The sequence below is a fragment of the Glycine soja genome, chromosome 12 (assembly GCF_004193775.1).
Source record: "Glycine soja cultivar W05 chromosome 12, ASM419377v2, whole genome shotgun sequence".
Lineage (NCBI taxonomy): Eukaryota > Viridiplantae > Streptophyta > Magnoliopsida > Fabales > Fabaceae > Glycine > Glycine soja.
The window spans coordinates 14,075,899-14,102,206 of record NC_041013.1 but is presented as its reverse complement, the minus strand read 5'-3'; the positions used below and the strand labels follow the sequence as shown (position 1 = coordinate 14,102,206).

The 26,308-nt window shown below is 38.4% G+C and overlaps 1 protein-coding gene and 1 long non-coding RNA gene across 2 annotated transcripts; one reads left to right on the top strand and one right to left on the bottom strand.

Moving 5' to 3' along the window:
- The first annotated feature begins 2,970 nt into the window (after positions 1-2,970).
- On the top strand, positions 2,971-7,859 carry LOC114379622. The gene is made up of 7 exons (XR_003659548.1): positions 2,971-3,169; positions 3,246-3,591; positions 4,028-4,135; positions 4,298-4,393; positions 4,702-4,795; positions 5,657-5,767; positions 7,039-7,859. It is a non-coding gene; the product is annotated as an uncharacterized LOC114379622 (long non-coding RNA).
- A 13,037-nt stretch (positions 7,860-20,896) lies between these two features.
- Positions 20,897-24,451, bottom strand: LOC114379388 (protein LIGHT-DEPENDENT SHORT HYPOCOTYLS 10-like). The gene is made up of 2 exons (XM_028338030.1): positions 23,733-24,451; positions 20,897-21,221 (listed from the first exon to the last, which is right to left on the bottom strand). Exon 1 carries the CDS (start codon positions 24,301-24,303, stop codon positions 23,770-23,772), a length of 534 nt encoding a protein of 177 aa, XP_028193831.1. The 5' UTR covers positions 24,304-24,451; the 3' UTR covers positions 20,897-21,221; positions 23,733-23,769.
- Between the last annotated feature and the right edge of the window lie 1,857 nt (positions 24,452-26,308).

The window sequence follows — 26,308 nt, the reverse complement described above, 5'->3', positions numbered from 1 at the left end:
ATCTTTGCTGATGACACTGCTTCTAAAACATTAAGACCGTTAGCTATTGGGCCAAATCTCAATGTACTTACTTGGAAGGGATATGATATCAACAACTATTCTTTCTACACTGAGTCACAAGACTGAAAGAGTACCGTGCAAAACAGTGGGGTCACCGTTGATGCTCATTCAGATCACTTTAGCAGTGCATCAAATAACAATCCACTACGAGCGTCAATGGCTTATTTCAGTGTCATTCAAGAAATGTGGGAGCTTGACTATTGTGAATTTAGAGTCCCTGTCTTCAAGTGCAACTAGGTTAATGGAAATGTCAATGTCTGTCAAGATAAAATATGGTTTACTTTGGTTGACCTGAAAAAAGTAGGGTACAAGGATGAGCCTTTCATAATGGCAGCACAGGCTAGGCAGATGTTTTATGTTAAAGATCCTAGTGACCCAACATGGTCAGTTGTTCTACAGGGAAAAATTAGCGGTATCGTTGACCACATGTATGCTTCAACACTTGATGTTAACGACATGGCCACGTTATCCCCCCAAATGCCTTTCATAAATGCTGAAAATGAAGAAGACGATGTACATGCAAATCATAACGATCATGATGAAGGTTTATGGGAAAATGAACCTATTTAACTACGGTAAACACGGAAAACATGTTTAGTTCCTCATAATTAAGTATTTAACATTTTATATATTTGCTAATGTGCATTTTGAGAGTTTATTTGTAATTTTAATTACTTTGTGTTTGCTGATTGTCATTGTTATTTTGCATAGGACTAATGTCAACACCCCCAGGAAGTTCCCCTCCACCTTCAGATGCTCCTTCGGGGAGTATGTCAAAGAAGACTAGAAAAAGTACCCACCTCAAAAAATTGACTTCCAGAAGCTTGGACCAGCCACGGCCTACTGTTAATGTCAACCCCACAACTGGTAGAGGATCAGGCCCTTATAAAGAAAAGGGCCATAGTTACATGGGGATAGTCGCACGGGAAAGAACCCCAATTGTACATTCTAGTTGGAAAGATGTCCCGGAGTCTCTAAAGACCATAATATGGGATGACATTATGGTAAGTGCTGTTAAGTAACGGTGTAGGCTTCATTTTGTTTCAATAATTTGCTAATTAATGTCTAGAATGCACTAGAGGTTTACTTAAAAACTTGTTTTATTTCAGGGTAAATTTGATATCCCTGAAGGATTAACGGCACAGAAAAAGGTGATGTCAACGGTTGCCATCAGATGGAGGCAATTTAAGTCTTCCCTCACCAGTAAATATGTATATTTTGCAAATAATGGTGAGGACAAAGTTCATCCTTCTGTTAAGTATGGGCTAGAACCCGATGCTTGGGAACAATTTGCGAAGAGTCGGCAAACCCCGCATTGGCAGGTTTGATGTAACTCATTTATAATTATGACATTTCATTTATGTTCATCATGTTGAACTCATTATTTATTACACAATGTTTATACTTGATGACAGGGAATATGGAAAAAAGCCCAGGAAATCCAAAAATTCAATGATTCCCTACACTTATTGTCTCGTGGGGGTTACGACAATGTGATATGGCATTAACCATATAGGATTCAGACAATAATGTGGCAAAACCGGTTCGACGTGTAGAGAAGTGCAATATAGGTGATGGACAAGATCCATTGGGAGAATTGATGAAGATCTTGTATGACGTGTACATGAAGCCAGTTCAATTGTTGTGGGATGGGACGAAATATGGCATTCCAAATGTTGAAGCATCCTTTTACATCACACATTATGATATAACTGAAATCATCTCATGTGACAAGTGTTTGAACATTTATGTCCTACAGTTGTGGATGATGTAAGTAAATTCAGTTAGAAGCGTTATTGGGTCACAATGAATTTTGTTTGAATGTAATCCTTTAAGAATATTTATGTGAAACATTAACAAGTTTATGGATGACTATAGTACAAGCAGAGGGAATGGTTCAGTGTATGGGTTCCTTGAGCCTCAGTGTATACACAATGCTAGGTATAGACGTCAAGCATGTCAAGATTACATTGAAAAGTGGGTGAATGAGTCGCAACGACAACTTACTTGGCAGCATACTCGAACCAGTAAGTTCAATTCTTGTATTTCAACTATAAAATATTTGATTTCTTAAGTAGCTAATTATAATTGTCGACTTTAGGGCACATTGGCAACTCTTTGTTCTGTGTTCAAAGCTATGCCTGATCAACCTGCTCCTAGGTGGATTAAACCAAAGGTTAATAATGATTTTATCAATAGTTGTTTGTCTTAACACGTTGGTAAAATTGTATGCTTTCAATGTAACAACTTTTTTGTATGTTGAGTTTAGAGTCATGTTCAAAGCAAATCCTATGAGTGTGGATATTATGTGATGCATTGGATGTGGTGCATAGTTACTGGCGGTTTGAAGGATGAATGACACATGGTAAATTTAATAACACAAATTAATAATGAAAAATGGTTAATATTTGTAAATTACTATTACATGTGTTTAATAATTATGTCCTCGCTTCTGATTTTTGTTGTGGTTTTCGGATGCATCGACATTAGACGCGGAGGTTTTGACTAGACTCCGACATAAATGGGCGGCATATTTGTTAGCTTGTAAAAACACGTCTACTTAAATATCAACTGTTATTGGTTGTTGTATGGTTTAATCGTTGGTAGTTGCTACTCGTATGTGGTAGTATCAATTTGTGGTATTGTTTAGCTTTATTTGGTATGTTTTTCTTTTTGTTTTTTTTTTCTCCATGGTTGTCATGTCATGGGAGTAGTTGCTGATTGAGTGGAGACAAAGTGGTGGAGTTGGTCATTGGGTTATTAATGAAAGCAGTTCAGCGATGGGGATAAAGAAAATGGTTTGGTAACTTCAGCACTTGCCTGTTCTGCAATGAATTGGTTTGTGTAATGAATCAAAGCAGGTGGCTCTTTCTACGCTTTTAAATTCTGTTTTCTGAATCTGGCAATGCTAACAATGTTTTGTTTGTGCTTTATGCTCACTTGTTTGTGCTTTGCTAAGCTAACACACTAGGCTCTTTTTGCGGACCAGTTTGCCCTTTTTCCAAGTTGGGTGGAAGAATGTTGGACTACTTGACCAAATTGGATTGGGACAATCATTGTGTTTCTTTGAAGGGACCAGTCAGTAAAACTTCTCTGCCTAATATAGTAGGTAGGCAAGCTTTTTCATATGAATAAGTACCTTTATCTGTTTTTTTTTATTATTATGTAATTTTTACCGTGTGAAGTTGAGGTGCCTGAAAATGGACGGAATATGTTCACAGCAGAAATGGGATTCCTAGCTTTGGAGGCCTATGCACCTCCAAAAACAAGGTGAGGAAGGGAAATTCTGTATTATTGCTTAATCCATTAGATACATAAATTGTTCTTTTTATATACAGTTTTTCCACTAACAAGCTCTAATGGTTATTTTCGCATATTGCCTTCGAGGAAAAAACAAAATACAAAGGAGGAACCTAATCCTAACAGAATGGTGCCACTTCAGCCGACAAAGGGAACTTTACCAAGATTGCTGCATTGCTAAGCACCACTATTGTGCCACCTCATTCCTTATTTGGTCACAAAATCCTTCAGGTAATAAGGTTTAGTAATTCCCCTTTTTGGCCGTCGTGGTTCTTCATTGCTTGCCCCTGTTTTTGATATAATTGATTCTGCTTCCTCATTTGCCCCTGAGCTTAGTTCTGTTTCTGAATTTTGTTCTTCTTTGCATTGGACTGTGCTTGGTTCTAGTTCTGCATTTCGTTGGACACTGATCATAAAGCATAAAATAGATTTCAATAGATTCTGAGTAACTTTATTGTTCATAAAAAGTTTTTGTCCCTGACATATGGTGAAGCTGGAGTTCAATAGATTTCCTTCAGCTGTGAATTGGACACTGATCATAAAGCATCAAATAGCAGTTCAGTTTAGTAGAAAACTATCGTTTCTTGTCATAATTAAGAGGTGGTGCCTGGTTAATGTTCATATGCATCTACTAACATTGATGTAAAGTTTGATGCTGCCCTTTCAGGTGTGTTTCCTACCTGGTACACTTGCTATTGGTGCCACTAAAGGCCTTACAAAGAAACAGGCAATGAAAAACAATATGCTGAACTTTGAAGACCTACAATATTTGAAGGTAGCAGAAGATGTCACTTAAACATGCTTTCTTATGTATAAGATTAGTTTATACTTCTATTTCTTCTGGCCATGTGTAAGAAACAGTCAAAACAACCTTAATTTTGTTTTTCCTGATTCTTTTTTCTTTCAAATAATCAGATATGAATATTTTGTATTACAGATATCGTGAATGGGGTTGGCAACTCTTTGAAGCTTTTGAAAATGACACTAAGGTTGATACTGGTGAATATTGTTCTCTGGACGAAGGAACCATAAGGTTTAGTAATTCCCGTTTTTGGCCTTCGTGGTTCTTCTTTGCTTGCCCCTGTTTTTCGGAGAAATGATTCTACTTCCTCATTTGGCCCTCACCTTGGTTCTGTTTCTACATTTTGTTATTCTCTGCTTTATTTATTTTATAAACTGAAAAATGAGGCATCAACTGATTCTAACTCATCTCCCTTTATTCTGCAAAATATGAGAACCAATAGACATCTTGATGGAAAGTTGGTTCTTATTTCTTTAGCTGTACAACTGATTTTATGAAGACGTCATTTAATTTAGTTTGACTTTTTTCTTTGAGTGCAGGAATTATATCATCAGTTGCATGCCTTAGACAGATTTGATCAACATTATCGGCGCAAGCTTCAAGAACAGGACAATTCAAATGCTACAGAAAGAGGTACATCTTGGCCTGTATTTACTTAAAATATGAGCCAAATCACACCAACAATAGCCTTATCTCACTAGGTAAGGTCAATTATATGGATTACACGATGTCATTGGACTTACTTGAAAACCAAACTCTAGGTGAGCTAAACCATGAAATGTTGTTTAGTTACATCCAGACTTGGCTAAAAGTGTTATTTCCGAAATCCTTCAATTATTTTTAGTGTCTTTTTGTTGATGTTTCAGTTTACCTACATTCCTTTCCCTCTTTTTCCCCATAATAACAATTATTTTTTGAATTATTTGCTACCTCTTTTGCTTGAGCGATCCATTGATTATACCAGTATACAATCTGATTGTTGTATCTAATGGTGATGGAAAAGCTAGTAGACATCATCCATTTTCTATACTTGGAGATAGATACATCAAGCATTTGGTAGTTGTGGTATGCTTTCAACAATTACAAGGATTATTAATTATGTTTAGCTAATGGTGTATACTGTATATACTTTGTTTTTATTTGATTTTTTTCTGAGTATTCATAATGACATATGGTGAACATAAGTAGTTATTTCCCACCCCTGTATTTGTCAAACATGCTGGTGCCTGTTTATAGAATGATTTTTTTTATTGATTACAGAAACTCTTTGATATCATTATGAGATAAAATTCTGGATATGGTATTCAGCAAAGGCCAATAGGGCCCATTCATTGGTATACTTATAATTGCAAAGTTGTGTGCATAAATTTGATTAAATAAGAAGCAATAATGGTTGGTATTATTGTTAAAATGACCAATTTGAAAATATTATTTCTGATAGTGAACCTGCTATAAATTCTGTTATCAATAAGACAAGCAAGTTATATATGGCAGGTTAATGAACCGGACTCAGGCATTTATACTCCTAGGGACACTGTGCCTAACACTGAGGAGCTGATCGAGGATCCAGAAGTCTGATTCGTTGTCAGAAGTTCATTCCAAAAGGTAATATGCCAACTTCTATTCATGATTATTTATTGCTACTGAGATTAATTATGATGTTAAATCATAGCAACTTTCTTTGGTTACATTCTATTTGTTACTATGGACCTGGATGGACGTACATCAGTGTCCATTTCCTGATTGCTACCAGAACTTTCAACCTTTCAACTTGATGTCATTGGATGTTAATTAGTAGATAAACATTCTGCTGATCTGAAATTGATGCCTTTCAACTTGCACTTCATCCCTTATGTTGACAAATTCATTTTTTTTCCACCAGGGACTTCAACATAATTTCTTTCAAAAAAAGTTATGCAATTCAATTTAGAAACTGAATAAAATAAGGTAAATTGAAAGAAATATATAATTAAGAAAATCAAATGAACATATAAAAGTTAAGGAAGGATAATTTCATATAATTTATAGACAAATCTTAGGCAAATGTCAAAGTAGTGTGAAAAATACACGTATAGGAAATTGTGTATTTTAATTTATAATTGAGAGAGTGGCAAGGACCAATTAACCACAAAAAAAATTATAGGAAAAATTTTCACTACTAAAAAGTAGCTAAATTATGGGCACAAACAAGTGTATTTAAACCTAAAGGAGTATATGTATTTATTGATGTGTATTTTTATTCCATGTAATAGAGTTACAAAAATGAATGAGTAAAGCTTGTTCATTTTTCTTTTTCTCTGTTATACAAATTTATGTTGTGTATTGAGAAACAAAATTTTAGTCTCCATTCGAGGTAGATGTGGGTTTTTAGTTGTTGATTTTCAAATTTAAATTTGAGAATAAAAAATGTTTGAATAAAATGAGGTTGAAATGAGTTTTTAAATAAATTTTAATAGCAACTTAGCTCACTTTTGGAAACAAGAAAATAAAAGTTTTGTAGTTTAAGTTTTTGGAACTTGTGTGGTTTTGATACTTTCCTTCACTCTTCTCCACCTTCCATTATATCTTTGTTTCTTGTTTAGTCTTATTTGTTAGAGGTGACAAAATAAATGGGGTTAACTAACTCGACTTGAACCCATTTGATAAAATATAGGGTTTAAACTATAAACTATGATCATGAATTTAATTTAAGTCTTTTTAGTTCAATCTAAAATACATGAGTGTCCATATGCTGATTGCTACCAGAAATTTTAACCTTTCACCTCATTTATTCCTAGTTAATTACTAGATAATTAAACATTCTGCTGATCTGAAATTGATGCCTTTCAACTTGCACTTCATCCCTTATGTTGACAAATTAATTTGTTTTCCACCAGGGACTTCAATTTCATCCCAACAGCTACCATTATAACCCCTCAAGGCAACTGAATTGTCGATCCTTTTGTCCACTTATTGGGAGAACTCAGGCTAGGCTTACCATGGTTTGTATACGTACACAATGTTTGTTGCACATAATATATGTAATATAATGCTAATAATTGTTATATATATATATATATATATATATATGTATAATAATTAATGGTTGTTATATACAGCTGCACAAACTGTATATGCATGTAATGGTTGTTGTCTGGCCAAAAAATAAAATGTGTACGTAATATGGGCCATATGGCCTATCGCTGCTAGCTGATGATGATTGTATATATTGTTAAAAAAAAAAAAACATCATTTTAAGACGGTTCTTGCCACGACCGTCTTAGAATATACTTAATTCTAAGACGATCCTGCATCTACGACCGTCTTAGAATGACATACGGTCTATGACGGTCATGCGCCGGGATCGTCTTAGTATGTACGTCATGCTACGACGGTCCTCACGCCGCAATCATCTTAGAATGAATGTTATTCCTAAGACGGTCTTCATGTGGAAATCGACTTAAAATGAACGTCATGCTACCACGATCCTCACGTCGTGACCGTCTTAGAATGAACGTTATTCCTAAGACGGTCTTCACGTGGAGAGATCGTCTTAGAATGAACGACATTCAAACACGGTCTTTTGAAACCGGCATTGTAGACATTGCTATTTTTTACGACACCTCCATCAACGATAGGTCAAAACCGATGTAGTACGTTGTAATTAACCGATGTAAAAGGCGGCTTTTGTAGTAGTGTAATTTCTTATATCATTTGCCAGTTGCCATAACCCATAAGCATATTAAGAAATTAAAGAGCCTTAATTATGTGCTGATGATGGTTTTGTAGTGCGTCTAGCTTACTAGAAAAACACTTGATCAAGGATTGAAATCCTCAATTAATCATAATGCTTTAGGCCCATTTGGATGGCTGTGAACTTTTGAGTTTTCAAAATGCAATTTTTAAAACAAAACATATTTGATAAAAAAGGAGTTAAAATAATTTTTAATTCAATTTCAATATAGTTTCACCTTAATTTTCAAAACCAAGAAAAAATCATTTGTTAATTTGGTTTTTAGTTTTTTAAAAAATCTTATATTTTCTACATCGGACAATAATCATTCTTATTGTCATACCACTAGCACCAACACCACTATCATCACCATTAGCACTAATATCCTTGTCGTCCCCAACATCAACATTATCATTATTGTTATCACTATCATTGACACCGACACTACCACCATCGTTGTCACTGTCACCACTATTCTTTTTGTCATCAACATCACACCATTATCGTCACCACCTACATTAGTATTGCCACTGCTGTTACTATCATCTTTATCACCATTATTACCATCACCACTAATATTACTAACACTGCTATTGCCACCAACACCACCAGCAATGGTATTGGTATCGTCACCGCTAAATACTAATATCACTATAACCACCACTAGTATCGATTAACACTCTCATTATGGTCGTTGTTATCACCACTAAAACAAATCCTTGTACAAATTTTTATAGGATTGAAACTTTTAAAATGAGTTTACCTTAAAATTAAAAACTAAAAAAAAAGTAAAACTAAATTTTAAAAATTGGTTTTTATTTTTTAAAAAAACTTACAACTAAAAAACACATCAAACATCCTTAACAAGTGACATGATCATCTTTTCTATCAATAAATAAACATCAACATTTTTATGTTAATAGTTCTGGCCAGCTATAAGACTTTGTGCTAGAAATGAAAAGTCTCACATTGACTAAACTAAGAAAAAGTAATATTTACCTTACCTTGGCATACTGAAAGATTTTGCTACAGCTAAAACTTGCACCTCTGCCTTATTTAATATACACCCAGGCCACCAACCCAGATTAAATGAGGAAAACCTAAGCTTTGTATATCTCAAATTATATATATAACAGATTCTTAATGAAAATATCAAAATTCTCTCAAGCCATATGTGTACTATCTGGGGTCCACAAAATGGACGTGGCAAGTGACGTGGTGCTCCAATACGTACGTCAGCCCTGGCACAGGAGCACGAATGCATCACCCTTAGCAGCTAGGCTACTGGGATGGCAGGTTATCTCTAGATACCTCATTATTTGAATATTAATGATAATGTTATAACTCCCTTATCAAGTGGCAGGTACTCAATTATCTATAAGCAACACCTTATCTATTAGTTATTATCTACAAGCTAGGAATTATCTGTAAGGGTTGTTACACCACCGTAACAGCCCCTACAACACAAGGACCCAAAGCTCCCATCTAACTATATAAATATAAGATTCTATCTCACCCTTTTCAATCTCCTTCTTAACTCACTCACGTACTTACTTGAGTGTCAGAGTTTTTTGTTTTGCAGGTCCCCTCTGTATTCTCTTAACAGAGGGTACCTACAATTTGATGTTTGAAATTATGGATCCCATCCAGGCTACGTCTACCCTGACGTTAGTCAGCTTTAGATTTTGGTAAGTACATTTGGCGTCCACCATGGGGCTGCGATAAAACTTACCTCGTGGCCTCTTTTCACCATTGGTTAGCATGTGATCTAGCCTCAGATACAAGACATCTTTAGAGAGCTCCAACCCTCCCCAAACAACCATGACAAACAATGACACTTTCAAACAATTCCAAACCCGTATTGCAGAAATGGATCAATGCCATGAGGAGGAACTCATAAAGCTAAAGGTTGACCACGACTAGTTAGAGGCTGATGTTAGACGCCCCCAGGGCAACGAACACTCTGCCCACACAATGCATGTGTGTACTTAACGGGAGTCACACCCCGAAAAATAGTCAGCACGTAAGACGATCCCAGTCTCTCGTACATACACCGTCGTGAAGGTCATATGACTCGTGGACATCCCTTTGTCGACCACATCATGGAGGCTGACCTACCCTTAGGTTTGAAACCGCTTAACTTAGAGCGATATGATAGAGCTACCGACCTAGACGAACATTTAGATGCATTCTTCACCAAGGCTAATCTCTGCACCAACGACGACGCAATCTTGTGTCGCGTCTTCCCAATGGCCCTCAAAGGAGCATCATTGACATGGTGTGGGGGACTCCCTCCAATGTCCATCGACAAATTTGACACCTTTGTCGAGCGTTTCAACTCTCAGTATGCAACCAGTCATTTACACCGCATGACCTTCGCTCCTCTGGCCAGTCTATAACAAGCGGACGATGAATCACTCTCGAAGTTCATGGATAGGTTCGACTGACTTACTATCTAGATCAGAAACCTGAATCCCAAAGTGGCATTACACACCAAGTTGCTTGCCCTGTGACCTGGCAAGTTCACTGATAGTTTGTGCAAGAAGCCTCCTAGCAACATGGATGAAAAGCGAGACTTAACAGTCAGATGAAGGAAATGTCAAGGTTTAGAAATGAGATCCGACAAGTCAGACAAAAGCGAGACAAAAGAGAAGGAGGCAACTGGGTCGACTCACACAAGTCAGACAAAAGGCACAAGCCGTACAAGCGCTAACGTCTCCCAAGGGGACCTAGGTGTGAGCGCCACACACCCCAGATGGCCAATCGAACCACTATTCTAAAGGAGGCTTTCAACGCAGAAGTACCCATAAAGCTACCTCCGCCACTTCCTCCTAGGCCCTAGTTAGAACCAAAAACCATAGATACCATCGTAGTTATGGTCACAATACATAAGATTTTTGGGCTCTGAAAGATAAAATTGAAGAACTCATTTAGATTGGATATCTAGCCCAATTTATGAAGAGACTTAACAGTAACCCAATAGGAGCAAGACCTAGAGGACACCAAGAGGACTAGCACAGAAGTCATGATACTGATAGAAGGAGGGACAAAGTAGAAGAAAGAGGAAGACAAAGGCATCACTAGCAAAGACACGAACGTCAACATCAACAAGAGCAGGAAAACAAGCTTGCCTAACAAATTAGAGGTGTAATCAACACCATTACGGGCAGATTTTCCTATAGAGGGCTATCTAGTCAATCCTGAAAATGTCACCTCCATGCCATCCTAGATATCGACATCAACTGTGTTGACATACAATCACCAAGAAGCCTTCCTCCCATAACCTTCACGAACAAAGACTTAAGAGGCATCAAGCCTATCAACCAGGACGACCCCATGGTTGTCTCCATCGTGATCGCCAATTTCATGGTGTCCAAGGTCCTCATTGACCAAGGCAGCTCCACAGACATACTTTACTGGAAAACATTCCTGAGGCTCGAAGTCTCGCCTGATATAGTCTAGCCACACTCTGGACCACTCCTCAATTTTCCTAGAGAAAGAGTAGAGACTAAAGGCTACGTAGACCTAATGACCACCTTCGGTCAAGGTCAGCTTAGCTCTCATGGAGCTTCAAAGTTAGGTATTTAATTATTGATGCAAATACCCCCTACTTTGCTTTGATTGGCAGGAAAACGCTGAATGAACTTGGAGCCATCGTTTCCAAATCACATCTCAAGATGAAATTCCCAACCTTGGCAGGAGAGATCGTGACTGTCAAGGCAGACAAAAAACAAGCCTGACAATGTTATGCTGAAAGCTTAAAAGTAATTCCTTATCCTCCCACTAGAGCGACAGGCAGGCCTCATCCCACAACTAGCGGTGGCAGTCTAGTCATGAGCATGGACGAAAGGTCTTATCCCCACTCTGATCATCTACAAACCAAGTTTGGGAGATCAAGATGGTGTATTCGATGTGGATTCGTGTGATGACACTGCTGATAAAGGCCCAAAGCCTATTGAAGAATTTGTCAAGCTGCAACTCAGACCCAAACTTGAGCAACGTAAGCAGCTTAGCAAGGACCTTACTAGCCACGAGTATAGGTGCATAGCTGATGTCCTACGCAGGAATGCAGACCAGCCTATTCAAGTGGCAACCATTTGACATGCCAGGTATCCACCCCAGCATCATATGCCACAAACTAGCCATCTACTCCCAGGCTAAACCAGTGTCACAGAAAAAGAGGAAGATGGGAGAAGAGCAGCATAAAGCAGTCAAAAAGAAGGTAGACAAGCTACTCAAGGCCCACTTTATTAGATAATTTAGGTACTCTACTTGGCTAGCCAATATCGTCATGGTCAGGAAAGCCAATGGCAAATGACGAATGTGCACCGACTACACTGATCTCAACAAGGCATCCCCCAAGGATGCATATCCGTTGCCCAACTTTGACAAGCTATGGGACAACGCGTCCGTGTTCTGAGTATTGAGTTTCCTGGATGCCTATTCAGGATACAATCAAATTAGAATGCACACCCCAGATGAAGAAAAAACAACTTTCATAACTGAGGATGCTAATTTTTGCTACAGGGTCATGCCCTTTGGCCTAAAAAATGCAAAAGCTACATATCAAAGACTAATGGACCAGATCTTCAAACAACATATCGAACAAAATGTCGAGGTCTTTGTGACAACATGGTTGTTAAGTCTCGCAACGTAAGTCAACACGTGGCAGGCTTGAAAGAGGTGTTCGGGGAAATCTGCAATTACGACATGCGGCTTAACCCGAAAAAATGCACTTTCAGGGTCGCGGAGGAAAGTTCCTGGGTTCATGATCACACATCGGGGAATAGAAGCCAACCCCGAAAAATGCACAACCATACTAGCGTCTAGGAAGTCCATAAAATGAATGGTAGATTGGGGTCCTTGTCTAGGTTCCTCCCAAAGCTCGCAGAGAAAGCGAATCCATTCTACAAGTTACTCAGGAAAACTGAGTTGTTCCTATGGGAGGAATCTTGTGAGTAAGCTTTCTTGGCTTTCAAGAAGATAATTGCCACACCGCCAATCCTGAGTTGACCCAAGCCAGGAGTACCCCTACTCCTATACCTCTCAGTATTGACGAGGCTGTCAGCTTAGCTCTAATACAAGAGGATGAAAAATACCATTTTCTTATCTACTTTACCAGTCTTATCCTTCGTTATGCTGAGAAGCGATACTAGATGATAGAGAAGGTAGCACTAGCACTCATAACCTCAGTCTGATGCCTCAAGCCGTACAAAGTCACCAAGTGGTAGTCAAGATGAACTACCCATCAGGTAGGTGTAGCGAAAGCCTGAGCTTTCAAGAAGGATGATAACATAGTCTGTAAAATTATCAGAGTTCGATCTCCAGTATGAACCTCGTGGCCCCTTGAATACCCAGTTCATGCCAGACTTTCTGGCAGAGTTTGCTGGCAACGACCAAACCACTCATGGTGGAACCTTTACATGGACGAAGTGTCCAACATTAAGGGAAGTGGGGCAGGCATCATCGTTAAGGAGCTCGACAACATTACTTTAGAGCAAGCTCTCAAGCTTAACTTCAAAGCATAAAGCAATCAAGATGAATATGAGGCACTTATACCAGAACTAAAGCTAGCAAAAGAAGTGAGGGCGAAGAAGCTAAGGTGCTACGTGTTAGTCGCTATTCATGAGTTAGTTTTATGTTGAATATTTGCAAGGAAATAGCGCCTTACCTCCAATTTATGGTTCTTTTTGTAGGAATTGTACATATTTTTATGTTTAGTGTGATTTTATAGATTAGATACTCACATTCTATGAGTTAATGTTGAATCCGACTCAGTTTCAGGCCAAAGAAGATAAGGTTCAAGTAGCTAATGACTTGCTTAGCGAAGCAGATCCGATCAGCAAGTGGCATCCGCTTAGCGAGGCATACAACTCGCTTAGCGGGTTGGGGAACCCTAAAAGAAGATAAGTCAGAGATGTGCTCACCCAGCACGCAACCAGCCCACCCAGCAAGGACGTTGTCTCTTCTCACGCTCAGTGCGCCTAGTCTTGCTAAGCCAAAATTTACTTACTCTCGCTTAGCGAGCCTTCAAAAGCTGAAAGGTCCAAGAGCCTTTATAACACTGAGGTTGGCCGAATTTTGAGTAGGAGCGCATTTTTTGAAGAACAGAAGACAGAAAGAGAGCAGCAGAGAGAGCTTAGGTTAGAAGAAGTGAAGTTTAGGGTTTAGAGGTTGTAGGAGACATCCTTAACCACCTTTTGCCATTTTCTTTCACTCAAAGCTATTCCTTCCTAGTATTGTGAGATTGCATTGCTTGTAATGGAAGGCTAAGCCTCTTTGTTGGGGAGTTCTACTGAAAACCTTCATAATTTAGATATTTAGTTTATGCTCAAATAGATTTTAGTCCAGAATCCAACTTGATATTTACTCTGCTTTTAATCCATACAAATGTTTGCATACTGAATGTACAATGTCTGGGTGAAACAAATTCCCTGAGGATACGATACTCGATTTTACCGTTTTATACTACTTGTGTGAATCGGTACACTTGCCGACCACTGAACACTACGTTGACTCGTAGCTTATGGAAGGGCAAGTTGCCAACAAATATCAAGCCATGGAGGTAGTACTGCTCAGGTACTACCATGTTGCAAGAACCCTCATTGATGATTTTGACTACTTTGAGATGTAGCACATTCCAAGAGAAAGCAACACTAAAATGGAATTGCTCTCCAAACTGGCCCACATTAAAAAGATCGAGCATCTCAAAACCATCATTTAGGAGACACTCTAAACTCCAACCATAGACACCAAGGAGGTCATGGCAGAAGAAGAGGAGGAACCAGACTGGATGACTCCCTATAAGAATTTCTTAATTCGAGGGGTGTTGCTATCAAATGAAAATGAAGCCTGACGCTTGAAAAGGAAGGCCAACTACTATGTCATCCTTGATGACAAGCTATTCAAAATAGGGTTGACAACACCCTTGCTCAAATGCTGAAACAACCAACAGGCAAACTATGTCATGCGAGAGCTACATGAAGGTATTTGTGACCTTCATATTAGGGGATGCTCCCTGGCAACCGAAATGGTGTTTGCCTGATATTATTGGCCAACACTTAAGGCCAACATCTTCGACTTCACAAGGAGGTGCAGACGATGCCAAGAATTTATAGACGTTCCACACACCTCTCTTAACAATCTCCATAGCCCGAGCTCCCCTTGGCCTTTTACGATGTGGGGGATGGACATTTTGGGTCCCTTGCCAAAGGCCCCAAGAGCGGTCAAGTTCCTGTTGGTCATCGTCGACTTTTTCACCAAATGGATTAAGGCAAGGCCATTATGAGAAATCTCATCCAGTGAGGTAGAAAAGTTCACCTGGAAACATCTCATGTGCAGATATGGCCTCCCTTACACCATCATCACTAACAATGGTACTCAATTCAAAGCTCAAGCATATGAAGAATTCTTGATGAGGCTAGGTGTCAAGCACCTCATGACTTCTGTCGAACACCCCAAACCAACGGTCAGGCAAAGGCAACCAATAGGGTCATCCTTAAATCGCTGCGCACCAGACTCGACAAGTCCAAGGGTCTATGGAAAGAGGAACTCCCCCAACATACTTTGGGCTTATCATTGTTCACCTCAGACAACAACCAACGAAACTCCTTTGTGACTTACATATGGCTCAGACGCCATGATCCCCAACAAAGTTGGGGAATTGTCGACAAGAAGGCTGTTTTTCCAGGAACAACATAATGAAGAAAAGATGAGGGTGGAACTAGAGACAAAGGACGAAGTCCAAGAGATGACCAGAATCTAGGAAGTGGCAAGGCAACCAAGCTCCAAGCATCAACGAGATACAATACCAAGGTGCAGCCTTGAGCCTTTCAACTCGGCGACCTAGTGTGGTGAAGCAAGGAAAGATCCCTGAGTGGGAAAGTTAGGACCCAACTGGGAAGGTCCATTTAGGGTCGTGGCAAGCCTAGAGAACGAAGCATACAGGCTATAGGAACTGGATGGTAAAGCAATTCCAAGAACATGGAATGCTACCCATCTAAAGTTCTATTTCAGTTCACCTATTACAAGACCAGGTGTTGTACTCTTTTTTCTACTCAAGTCTTTTGTCCAAAAAGAGAAAAACCAGGGTTTTGGCTTAAGAGGTTTTAACAAGGCACACCTGGGAACGAAGGAAATTTGTACTCAAGTGACTAAATTGAATAAAGTTATATCTCCCTTCAGCTTTTTATAATTTTCTTGTGTCAACCTTACAAAGGCTTATCAAACCCAAGGTTCGTCCTTGGTGAGTCTTCCATCTCCAAAGGCTCATTAAACCCAAGGTCTACCCTTGGTGAGTCTCACATCTCCAAAGGCTCGTCAAACCGAAGGTCCGCCCTTGGTGAGACTTGCTTCTACAAAGGCTCGTCAAACCCAAGGTCCGCCCTTGGTGAGTCTCGCATCTCCAAAGACTAGTCGAACTCAAGATCTGCCCTTGGTGAGTCTCACTTCTACAAAGGCTCATCAAACCTAAGGTCTGCCCTTGGTGAGTCTCACTTGTCCAAAAGCTCGTCAAACCCAAGGTCTTCCCTTGGTAAGTCTCGCTTCTCCAAAGGCTCGTCAAATCCAAGGTCATTCCTTTGGGAGTTTCACATCTTCAAAGGCTCATCGAACCTAAGGTCCATCTTTGGTGAGTCTCGCTTCTCCAAAGGCTCGTCAAACCCAAGGTCCGCCCTTGGGGAGTCTCGCATCTTTAAAGGCTAGTCAAACACAAGGTCCACCCTTGTTGAGTCTCGCTTCTCCAAAGGCTCATCAAATCCAAGGTCTTCCCTAGGTGAGTCTCGCATCTCCAAAGGCTCGACAAACCTAATGTTCTCCCTTGGTGAGCCTCGCCAAACCGCAGGACAAACCTATCCCATGTTCAAAGCTCGTTAAACCCAAGGTCCGCCCTTGGTGAGCCCTTTTGTTGCTAAGTTATATCTTTGTAGGAACCTAAGGTACGCAAGGTTCATCCTTAATTAGCTTATTTATTATTAAACTTTATCTTTGCAGGAACACAAGAAACCCGAAGTCTGCCCTTGGTATGCACTCCTATAAAAACCCAAGGTACATACATGGTAAACTCACTCTTTTGAAACTATGATGAGCATAGTCAAAAGGTCTAGGTTCCTCAAGGCAAAAGGAAATACCACCAGACTGGTTAGCAAGACCTTCAACCAAGTAAAAATCAAACTAAGTCCTCACTGGTCTTAGGTGAAAAGCTCTGCAAAGAGAAAGGAAGTATCACCAGATGATTGACAAGACCTTTAACTAGGTTGAAATCAAATTTGAGATGATCTTATTCCATCTAGATGTCTATTTCATACAAGATCGCCAAGGCTTGGTTCTTACGCTTCCAAGATCTCACTCTTATCAAGGTGACCTATCCTTACTACCACAAGCAGCGAAGCAATGCATAGATAAAAGACAACAACATGCAAGACATATAACAAAACAAGTTCTATTACGGCCCAAAATACAGTAAAGACAAAAGTAAAGAAAGAACGGCCTAAACATTGGCCCCAACATCCTACTCCCCGTTGGCATCCTTCTCTATGACAGCTATCTCTTCTTCATGAAGCAATTCACCGTTCTTCACGTCTTTGAATGGGTCAAAAAGACCTAAGTCAAGATTCTTGGTAAAGAACCTGACCTGCCTGACAGCCTTGTAAATAGCCCTCTTCGTGCTGCTCCACAACCTATTTCTTGAACACCAACAGCTCCTCCTCTAGCTCCTTGTTGGCTTTCTTCTCTTTTGACGCCCCGAGCTCGAACTCCTCCGGCTTGGACTCTGATTCCTTCAACTGGGCCTGGAGGTCAACAACCACCTTGGCGAGCTCATCCTTCAGTAGCAGTGCTCTCCACATTGTCAGCCAGGTCATGTTTCTCTCTCTGCAAGTCCTTGCAACGCCCAAACACCTCATCACTATCTAGTTTGGTGCGCAACAGCATGGCAAGAACATCACCAACCTCGGACGATGGCTGATGGTTGGACCTGATGACCTCAACAAAGGTGACAGTGGCATTGGCCACCTTGGGACGCTCCACTCTCCAAACATTCCGAGCAGTGACCTTCCACTTGGCGACATCAGCCTCTAAAGACACCACCCTTCTTAGCTTTCTGGTGTCGTTTTCCATTCCCCTCCAAAATTGCCAGGCTCCACTAGAGAAAGACTTTTGCAGAATTAGTTGCATTTTGAACCCCAACTGATCGAATGATTTTTTCTTAAAGAAAGACAAAAAGCTAGTAAGAGTGTCATGAGAAGTATAAATGTGATCTAGGGAGACATTGGGGCGAGAAGAAGAGGAAGGCAGCGCTCATGCCAAAACAGCTAAAGTGAAAATTGACAAAGCTGAGGAAGAAGAAGGCGAGATTGTTGAAGCACTCACAACTGTCACGCTAGCACTGAGCAAAGGTGTAAAATGGTGGAAGGCAGAGTCATAATAGGAGAGACCAAAAGGATCGGAGCAATAGCCACAGTAGAAGGGGAAATAGAAACCTCTTGAGTAGGAACACAAGGAGAAGTTAGAGGAGCATGAGTAGTAGAAGTAGCCTGCATAGCCAACGGAGCTGAAAGCGGACCCTGCGAACTAGCAATAGAAGGGTGACCCAAATCGGACATCAACCCGATAGCCTGCTTCATAGCGCGAAAGCTGAGAGTGGCCCTTCACTTTTTACGACCTGATAACTCAGTGCATTCATCACGCTTCCTCTTAGCTAAGACAAAGGAAGACATGTTAGGGGTGACCTCAACAACTTCATCATCATTAGGGTCAACCCTAGTAGCAGGTTGACCCCTTTCTCCTATAGGAGGCTTGACAACAAATGGTGACACGATCCCACCAGCAGGTCCGACCTATTAGACCAAAGGCCTCCTTGCAAAGTCACCCATTATATCTATAAAACAAACAACATGTAACAAGGGTTAATTCAGGCCAAAACCCACATCAAACAAAAAAGAGACATGGTAAAATATTTTACCATATAAGGCAGCGAGAGGATCATTCACCGAAGGAAAGGACAAAATGGCTCGTGCATCCAACGTGGCTAGCAGTTTCTCCAAAATAGCCTTGTCAACCCTTTCCACTAAGGTCAATAGATCCTCGTCAAAAGACATGAACCTGGTAGGGTCTGACTACTAGTAAAACGGGAAGCGGGACCATCAATGGCAGCCTATGAGCCACGACATCAGTTGCTAGGACCTTGAAAAAGCGGTCCTTGAATCGAAAAAACATGTTTGAGTCAAACTCAAACAGCTTCTTAGACACGCTGTTGAGGGACACCTAGCCTATCTTGCCTGTTAACTTCATTTGAAATAAATAAAGAAACACTGGCACACTAGGTCAAATGTTGAAACAGAGGGAGACCTTGAAGGCCGTCCCCACCACCCAACTATTGGGATGAAGCTGGGAGGGTGCCACATTCAAATGCTCCAACGTAGCACATTCAAAGGAGTTCAAGGGGAGAAGTAGACCCAAAACTTCAAAAAGACAACGGTACACAATAAAGAAGGGTGGACAACCTGACACCGTCTTCAAAAAGGGAAAATCATCACTCCCACAAGCTTGGAAAACCATCTTGCAGGAGTCTTCTAGGTTGGCCAACCTCAACTAATGCTCTAGAGCAACGCGCTCGCCATAAAAGTAATGGAGGATCGGTATTTCCACGCATTGTCCCTTATCCATTCATATCTATCAATGGTAAAAGGGGACAAAGAAGACCCAGAACTGCGGCTACACCTGTTATGGGGGGAACCCTAGCATCCCCACCACCACTCATTCTCGCTCCCTAAAAGCAAAAGGAGGAAGAATCATGGGAACAAAAATGGGTTCCTCGTCCAGAGGAGCAGTAGAAGGTTGTGCCCTCCTACAGGGACGAGAAGTACCCCCTCCAACACGGCGTGAGTCCACGAACCACTCAGAGAAAGAGGAATCACTATCAAAAGCTTCATGGTGTGTCCCCTCCGAGGAGGAGCTGCAATTGGAATGAACTCTCGTTCCATCAAGAGTTGCTGAATCGAAGCCCCAGAGTCACTTCTGCCCATACCTATGGCAGAATCAGAGATGAAAGACATGGTGAAAGGGAATGTATCTTAAAAGCGAGAAAGACAAACAAAGAAGAAGGGGAAATCAAAGCAATCGTGAGCAGAAGGCAAGGAGATTTCAAAGCAGGAATTAAAAAATGGTGGTGATCAAAAACCAAATGTACACTCTATTTAAGTGGAGGTACGACTCTTTGGTAATTGGTGGGAGCTGAAATGACACCCTGAAAATTTGCACCACACACCGCGTCTCCAATATGTGTCCACTCCTCGAGTGACATGTAAGCAAGAGTAACGTGTGTGTGCTGCACTCACCTGCGGAAAAAGACAAACGAAACACATGTCTTTAATGCGTTTTCCAACGATCAGAAAAGGACAGAATTATCAAATATAGGAATTTTACTCACCTGACATGTCAAACTTCACCTGTAAAATAAAAAATATGTCCTCCTTGGACAACTTAGCAGAAACAGTCTGGGCAACACTTGTCCAAGCTGGGGTCTTAACAAGCTTGACAAACCTGCAACTCTCGCACCTATCGTGGTTGTCTCCCTGTTACACTACCGTAATAACTCCTACAAACAAGGAACTGAAGCTCCCATCCAACTCTATAAATACTAGGTTCTATTTCACCTTTTTCAATCTCATTCACAACTCATTCACATATTTACTTGAGTGTCGGAGACTTTTGTTTTGTAGGTCCCTCCTATTGTTCTCCTAACAGAGGATACCTACAGTCAGACATGTGAAATCGTGGAGTTCATCCAGGCTACTTCTATCCTGACGTTAGTCAGTTGCAGATTTTGGTAAATACACCATGTTTCTTCAATACACCCTGAATCACATTTCTATTCATAGCTAGGGAACAAGTTAATAATCCATGTCACCACTATGAACTTGTATTAATCGCAAAAGACTCCCATAAAGCGAGACTTCACATGAGAGGAAGTAATTATTAAACAGATAAAAAAGACAGATCTTAACATTAATCAGAAAAGTATATATATGAAACCAAATTTATTAAAATACGTCTTACATTTTAAAGGAACCGATGCATGCAAAAGGGGAACAACTATATATGTAAATATGCAAATCATGTTTGAATATAAGATACACTGAGGCATAAACAAACGACTGTGTCACGAGCTTTCGGTACTGCTAAGAGCTTAATTACAAATTCTCAGGTAATTAACAAATTAAACAGAAACTTTAAAAGTACTGGGGTGCCATCAAATTACCGAATATATAGAAACGAAACCTCGCATAAACTGTGCTTTAAAAGTAAAGAACTCCTCCAATTTAATTTATATATATATGCCCCATTATCCTGCATGGACATCAAAGAGAGCATTCAATAAGCAGGTAGCATATTGTCCAAATGAAATATTTTTATCCGGCTGGCCTGTGCATATTCAAAAGTATTGAAGAACAAATTAAAGAATGTATATATATATATATATATATATCCAAGTAATCAGTTAATTGGAACAAATAATTTACACTGTCATATATAACTTACTAAATCTTATGAAATTTAAGAACATCAAGGTTGTGTGCCCTTTTAATTAAAAGTATCATGCATTTACATCAAAACAAAAAAGCATCACGCATTTTATTTAAAAGTATAATAATTTAAAAAAAAAAGAAATAGAAGGAAAACACAGTTTCCTAATGAATTACATTTATGAATATCCAAATGCTGCATTGGTTACTTAGGATGGTTGTCGTCCAGGTGAAAGGTTTGAAAAGGATATCGACTATTAGACAACATGCATGCCACATGATACAACTTAGCTTATCCGATAAAAACTCTACATGGTACAGTTAGCTAATAGTTCAAGTGTTTCAACTTAATAATTCAAACACATGACACTATTTTTAAGCAGTGATCTGTTTGATGATGAGGTAGACTATAGAGCTAGCTGGTGTTGTGTATATATAATTCATGAAACCTATGAACATGATACGTGTGTACGTGTAAATATTACAATTCATAACTTTAATATAACCTACGGCTAGAAAAAAAAGAGAGAAGAAAATGGAACAGAGAAAAAGAGATAAACTTGGCCCCAAGTCCCCAACTGATGCAGGTTCAGGCCAACATGGCACATTTCTCATCTCTGACTCAGGGAGCACACAACACAAGTGAATGTTAATTACTGTTTCAAGAAAAATCTGTGACTCGGCATAAAAGCTGCTCCAAGAATAGTTTCATATATACTTTGATCAGAAGACAACATAGAAAACCCTAACTTACTTTGAACAGAGATTACACATGATTTCTGCATTATTGCTGTGTTAGAGGAAGCATTAAACTTAAAAAGTCCTGAGAAAATTTTACAAAGCTCAATAAACTAGATATGCATCTGTATAATTTAATTATAAACTTATAATTAAGCTTAAAAAACAATCAATATGTGCAGTAAGTTTTGACAAGTTTGAGTAGAATAATCACATGAAACCAAGTGCTTGTACCTTCAATTAGCATTTCATATTCTATTTTAATATACAAAATACAAACGTGTGTCTATTCAAATTGTCATTGAAGACGTTCCACTTGGAACAAAAGCCGACAAAAACATGTGAGGTGACGGGAAGCACAAAGCTTAAGCATTCGCCTAACCAAAGAAATATTTGCTCGCCAAATACATCATGAGTAGTACTAGATACATTAGAAAACTAAGAAGCTTTTTGATAAATGGATAAAACTATCAGAATCAGATACTAGACGACATGATCAAATCAAGGTACATGGCGAAACAAAAATAGTGGAGAAAAGATAACTAAGTGTATATCAAATCACTTCTTGTTAGGATCTTGTACATTAAAGATATAGCAATAAGTGGGACATAGAATTGAGGATGGTGGGGGAAATGCTAAGGCTAAGAACAAAACATTTAATATTTAATTAGCATTAGGCTTCAACAACATCTATCCGAAAGATTCTATTATATTCAATCATGTTTTTCTTAGAATAAAATTGCAAATTAGAAAAAGGCTTGCAAAGAGCATGCATAATAAGAAAAAAGTTTTATAATTTGATGAGATATTTTATTTGAAAACTAGAACCTTAAATAATCATATATGTTAAGAAAATGTTCGATAATTTGATGCTTAGTATAACTTCACAAAGTATATATATACGACACATCTCACTCACTTGATTGTGTAAAAAATCTGCTTAATTTTAAAAGGCAAAAATTAAGAGATAGTAAGTCATAAAAATAATAAAATATTCAATTGATGTACCATAAAACATTGTTTTTGTTGCAAAGCCAGCAGGGGGATTAAATTAATCCTCCCCAGCTATATTAATTACTACAGTCGTCTCTAATTTTTCAACCTGATGAACACGGCATTGGAAATACTTTTGTCGGTATAAAATGTACCAACACTTTAATATTATTGGTTAGCTACCTGGTTCAAGGAATAAGAAAAATGTATAAAGCATTAGTTTTTTTTTTGTCCCAGATCCATCCTTTTAATTCTAGAAATTTAATATGATGACTTAATAACCCATATATATGTTTTAGTTCTTTCTTTCTCTTATCTCATAACATCAAAAATCATATAGTCCTAATTAGTGACACACATAATTATATAAACTAGATCGTCTAGATGATTATATATCCCTTGATGCTTCACTTCACCACATATATGTAAAAACATTTAGATTTTTAGGTTTTGATATACCATACAAGCAACATAAGTTGATGCTTGCATGGATAGAAGGAACAACATATGAAACAAATTGAGTAATTTGTATGAGATTCTGGATTCAAACCTCATTGTTGATATATATATATATATAAAAGTGATGACAAAATTATATAATTACCAATATTAGGTGAAACACAACTTCCAGAGAAGAATATTCAAGAGAAGTGGATGGAAGAGTTTGATGATTCTTCAGCATTTTCCTTTGTGGTCTTCTTTTTCTTCTTGTAAGCTATACCTCTAGCCTTAGCCTGGCACTCCCTGACCTCCCTAAGGTAGACGCGGATTGAGCCGCTGGCAAAAGGGTTAGTCTCTGGGGAGCCTCCGTTTTCCTCATAGGCAGCTCTGAGCCTGCCTATGAGGGCGTCGAGACTCCCCCAGGCCTGCCTAAGAGGGCAGGCGCAGGGCGCAGGGGGTTCGGGCTGGCCATAGAACATGCACCCTTGAAGGTGGACCTTGGTCTTGCCAAACTGGTCCAGATAACGGAGGAAATCGAGCACATGGTTGCAATTGCACTGAGAGAGAGGTACCGGGGGTCTCTGGTTCTTCAAGTATTGTCCAAAAGTGTTCCAGTCCCTTCTCTTCTGTGACTCATAGCGGCTAAGTGTCACTGGACTCTGCTGCTGCTGCTGATACTCTATGGGAATGTTGCTTGATGAGCCTTCTGTACCGTGACTGCCACTGCTGGACATTGTGGAAATTGTGGAACAATGATGAATTAGGACCGAGAGAGAGAAGGGGGGGTTGGGATTGGTTTTTTTTTCTAGATAAAGCCAGGGAAAGAGGGAGGTGAAAGGTGAAAGTGAAAGGAATAGGGGAGTAGAGGAAGATGGAGTATGGAGATCACGTCACTGGGCTACTGAGTAGACATTTTATGGGCCATCTTGGTTTATTTCTGTTCATCTCTTTTGTCCTTTTGCATATGGCAAAAAGTTTGGTGCATACTAAACTCTATAATTAGAAATTATTAACTCTCTTAAGAAAATCACATATGTAATACTAAGTTAGAATGGATTTAACTCAGTTAATATTAATCATAAAATATGAGTTATTGTAAAGTTTTTATATTTATTTTTTTATTTTTATGGAAAAAAACAAAGATCATAGGCAATTAAGTTTTTAATTTACTAGAAAGAGTTAATAAACTCAGATATTATATGTTAAGTAGAGATTGTTTAGTGATAGTTTCAATTCAAGTAATAATTTCTCATATTTAATACTTAAAAGAGGAAATGAGAGAAAAGCATAAATATAATATGCGATATTTTTTTTTTGGTACATAGTAAATTATAATATATGATATACTGTAATAGAAAAAGAGAATTCAAGAGGAATAATACATGTCTATATATCATTTCCTTGCATATATATATATACGGCTTGCTTTTTTGACAATAACATTAGCTGGAGTCTTGATACTACGATTAAAATTGATCAATCTTGTGACCTAAAAGTCATGGGTTCAAATTTTGAAAATATTTCTTTTATTTGCAGTGATAAAACTGTGCATATCTATGTATCTTCTTCAAGTCTATTTAGGAAAAACCTTCACTGTGTTGCACTTTAATGGCATTAGCATGCATTAACTATAGATGTTTTCTCTATAAGCATACAATTATTGTTTTTGCCCTTATTCAACGCTAAACCTTATCGCCTTAACCAAGCCCATTATCGTTATTGCTTTCACCAAATCATTCCAATAGCCATTATAGAACCTGCTATTTAATATGTGATTAAGTAAATGCTTGTAAAATTGATTTTGGTTTACATTGATATTAAAATGAAATGATTTATGTTTGAATTTTATAATTTAAAAGTAAGTTAATACTGAAATTCATTATAATTTTTTATCTAATGCATAATTAATCTACCTAAAGTTGTATTAAATCAAAATTAATTTTGAATCTAAAATTAATTTATCAGCGTAGATCCAAGCGTGGAATAGTTTGTATAAAATTACATTAGTTGAAATATGAATGTCATTTTAGATTATCTAACACAAATCCAAACACACTTGACATATTTCAATTTGAATATTGATATACCAAATATGTGTTAAAAATATATATACAAATTTAAATCGTCTAACAATATTAGTGATTTGACATGCAGTAGGAAGTATTTCAATTGATTTTGCCTCCTGCCAAACTTAATTTTCGTTAAGACATAGATGTTTGGTTCTTGTTGAACAAAATTGATTTTTCCTTCAAATCTCAATTTGACTAAAAGTAATAAAAAAAATAGTTTTTGCTTTAGGTTGAAAAATTTATACTAACTTTTACAACAAAATTGCTTTAAAGGTAAAAAAAACATAACTTAAAATCACTTCACTTTAAAATTAATTTTAACTAAAATATTTGTTTTTTTGAAAAACTTATCCAAAAAAAAAAGATAAATACTTCAATAACATATTTCAGGTGAAGAAGATGAATTATTAACATTTGCGGTGGCCATTATCGTTATCTTCCGCAAAATGTATGTCCAATACACACATACACACAACACACACCATGTTGTCTTGAAGAAACAGATTTTATAACCGGTTATTAGGGAGCACCTCTCTGCAACATTGCATGCATGCCACAGGATACTTGGTCGTACTCTTTTGTAGCATGCAAAGTCTTTTTCTCATGTAATATATCTTTTTTTTATACCAGTTTCAGTTTGTTTTTAATGTCTCCTATTAATACTAGGTAC

Excerpts from the sequence above, each read along its gene's own strand:
- LOC114379388 (XM_028338030.1), bottom strand. The coding sequence starts at position 24,303 with ATGTCCAGCAGTGGCAGTCACGGTACAGAAGGCTCATCAAGCAACATT.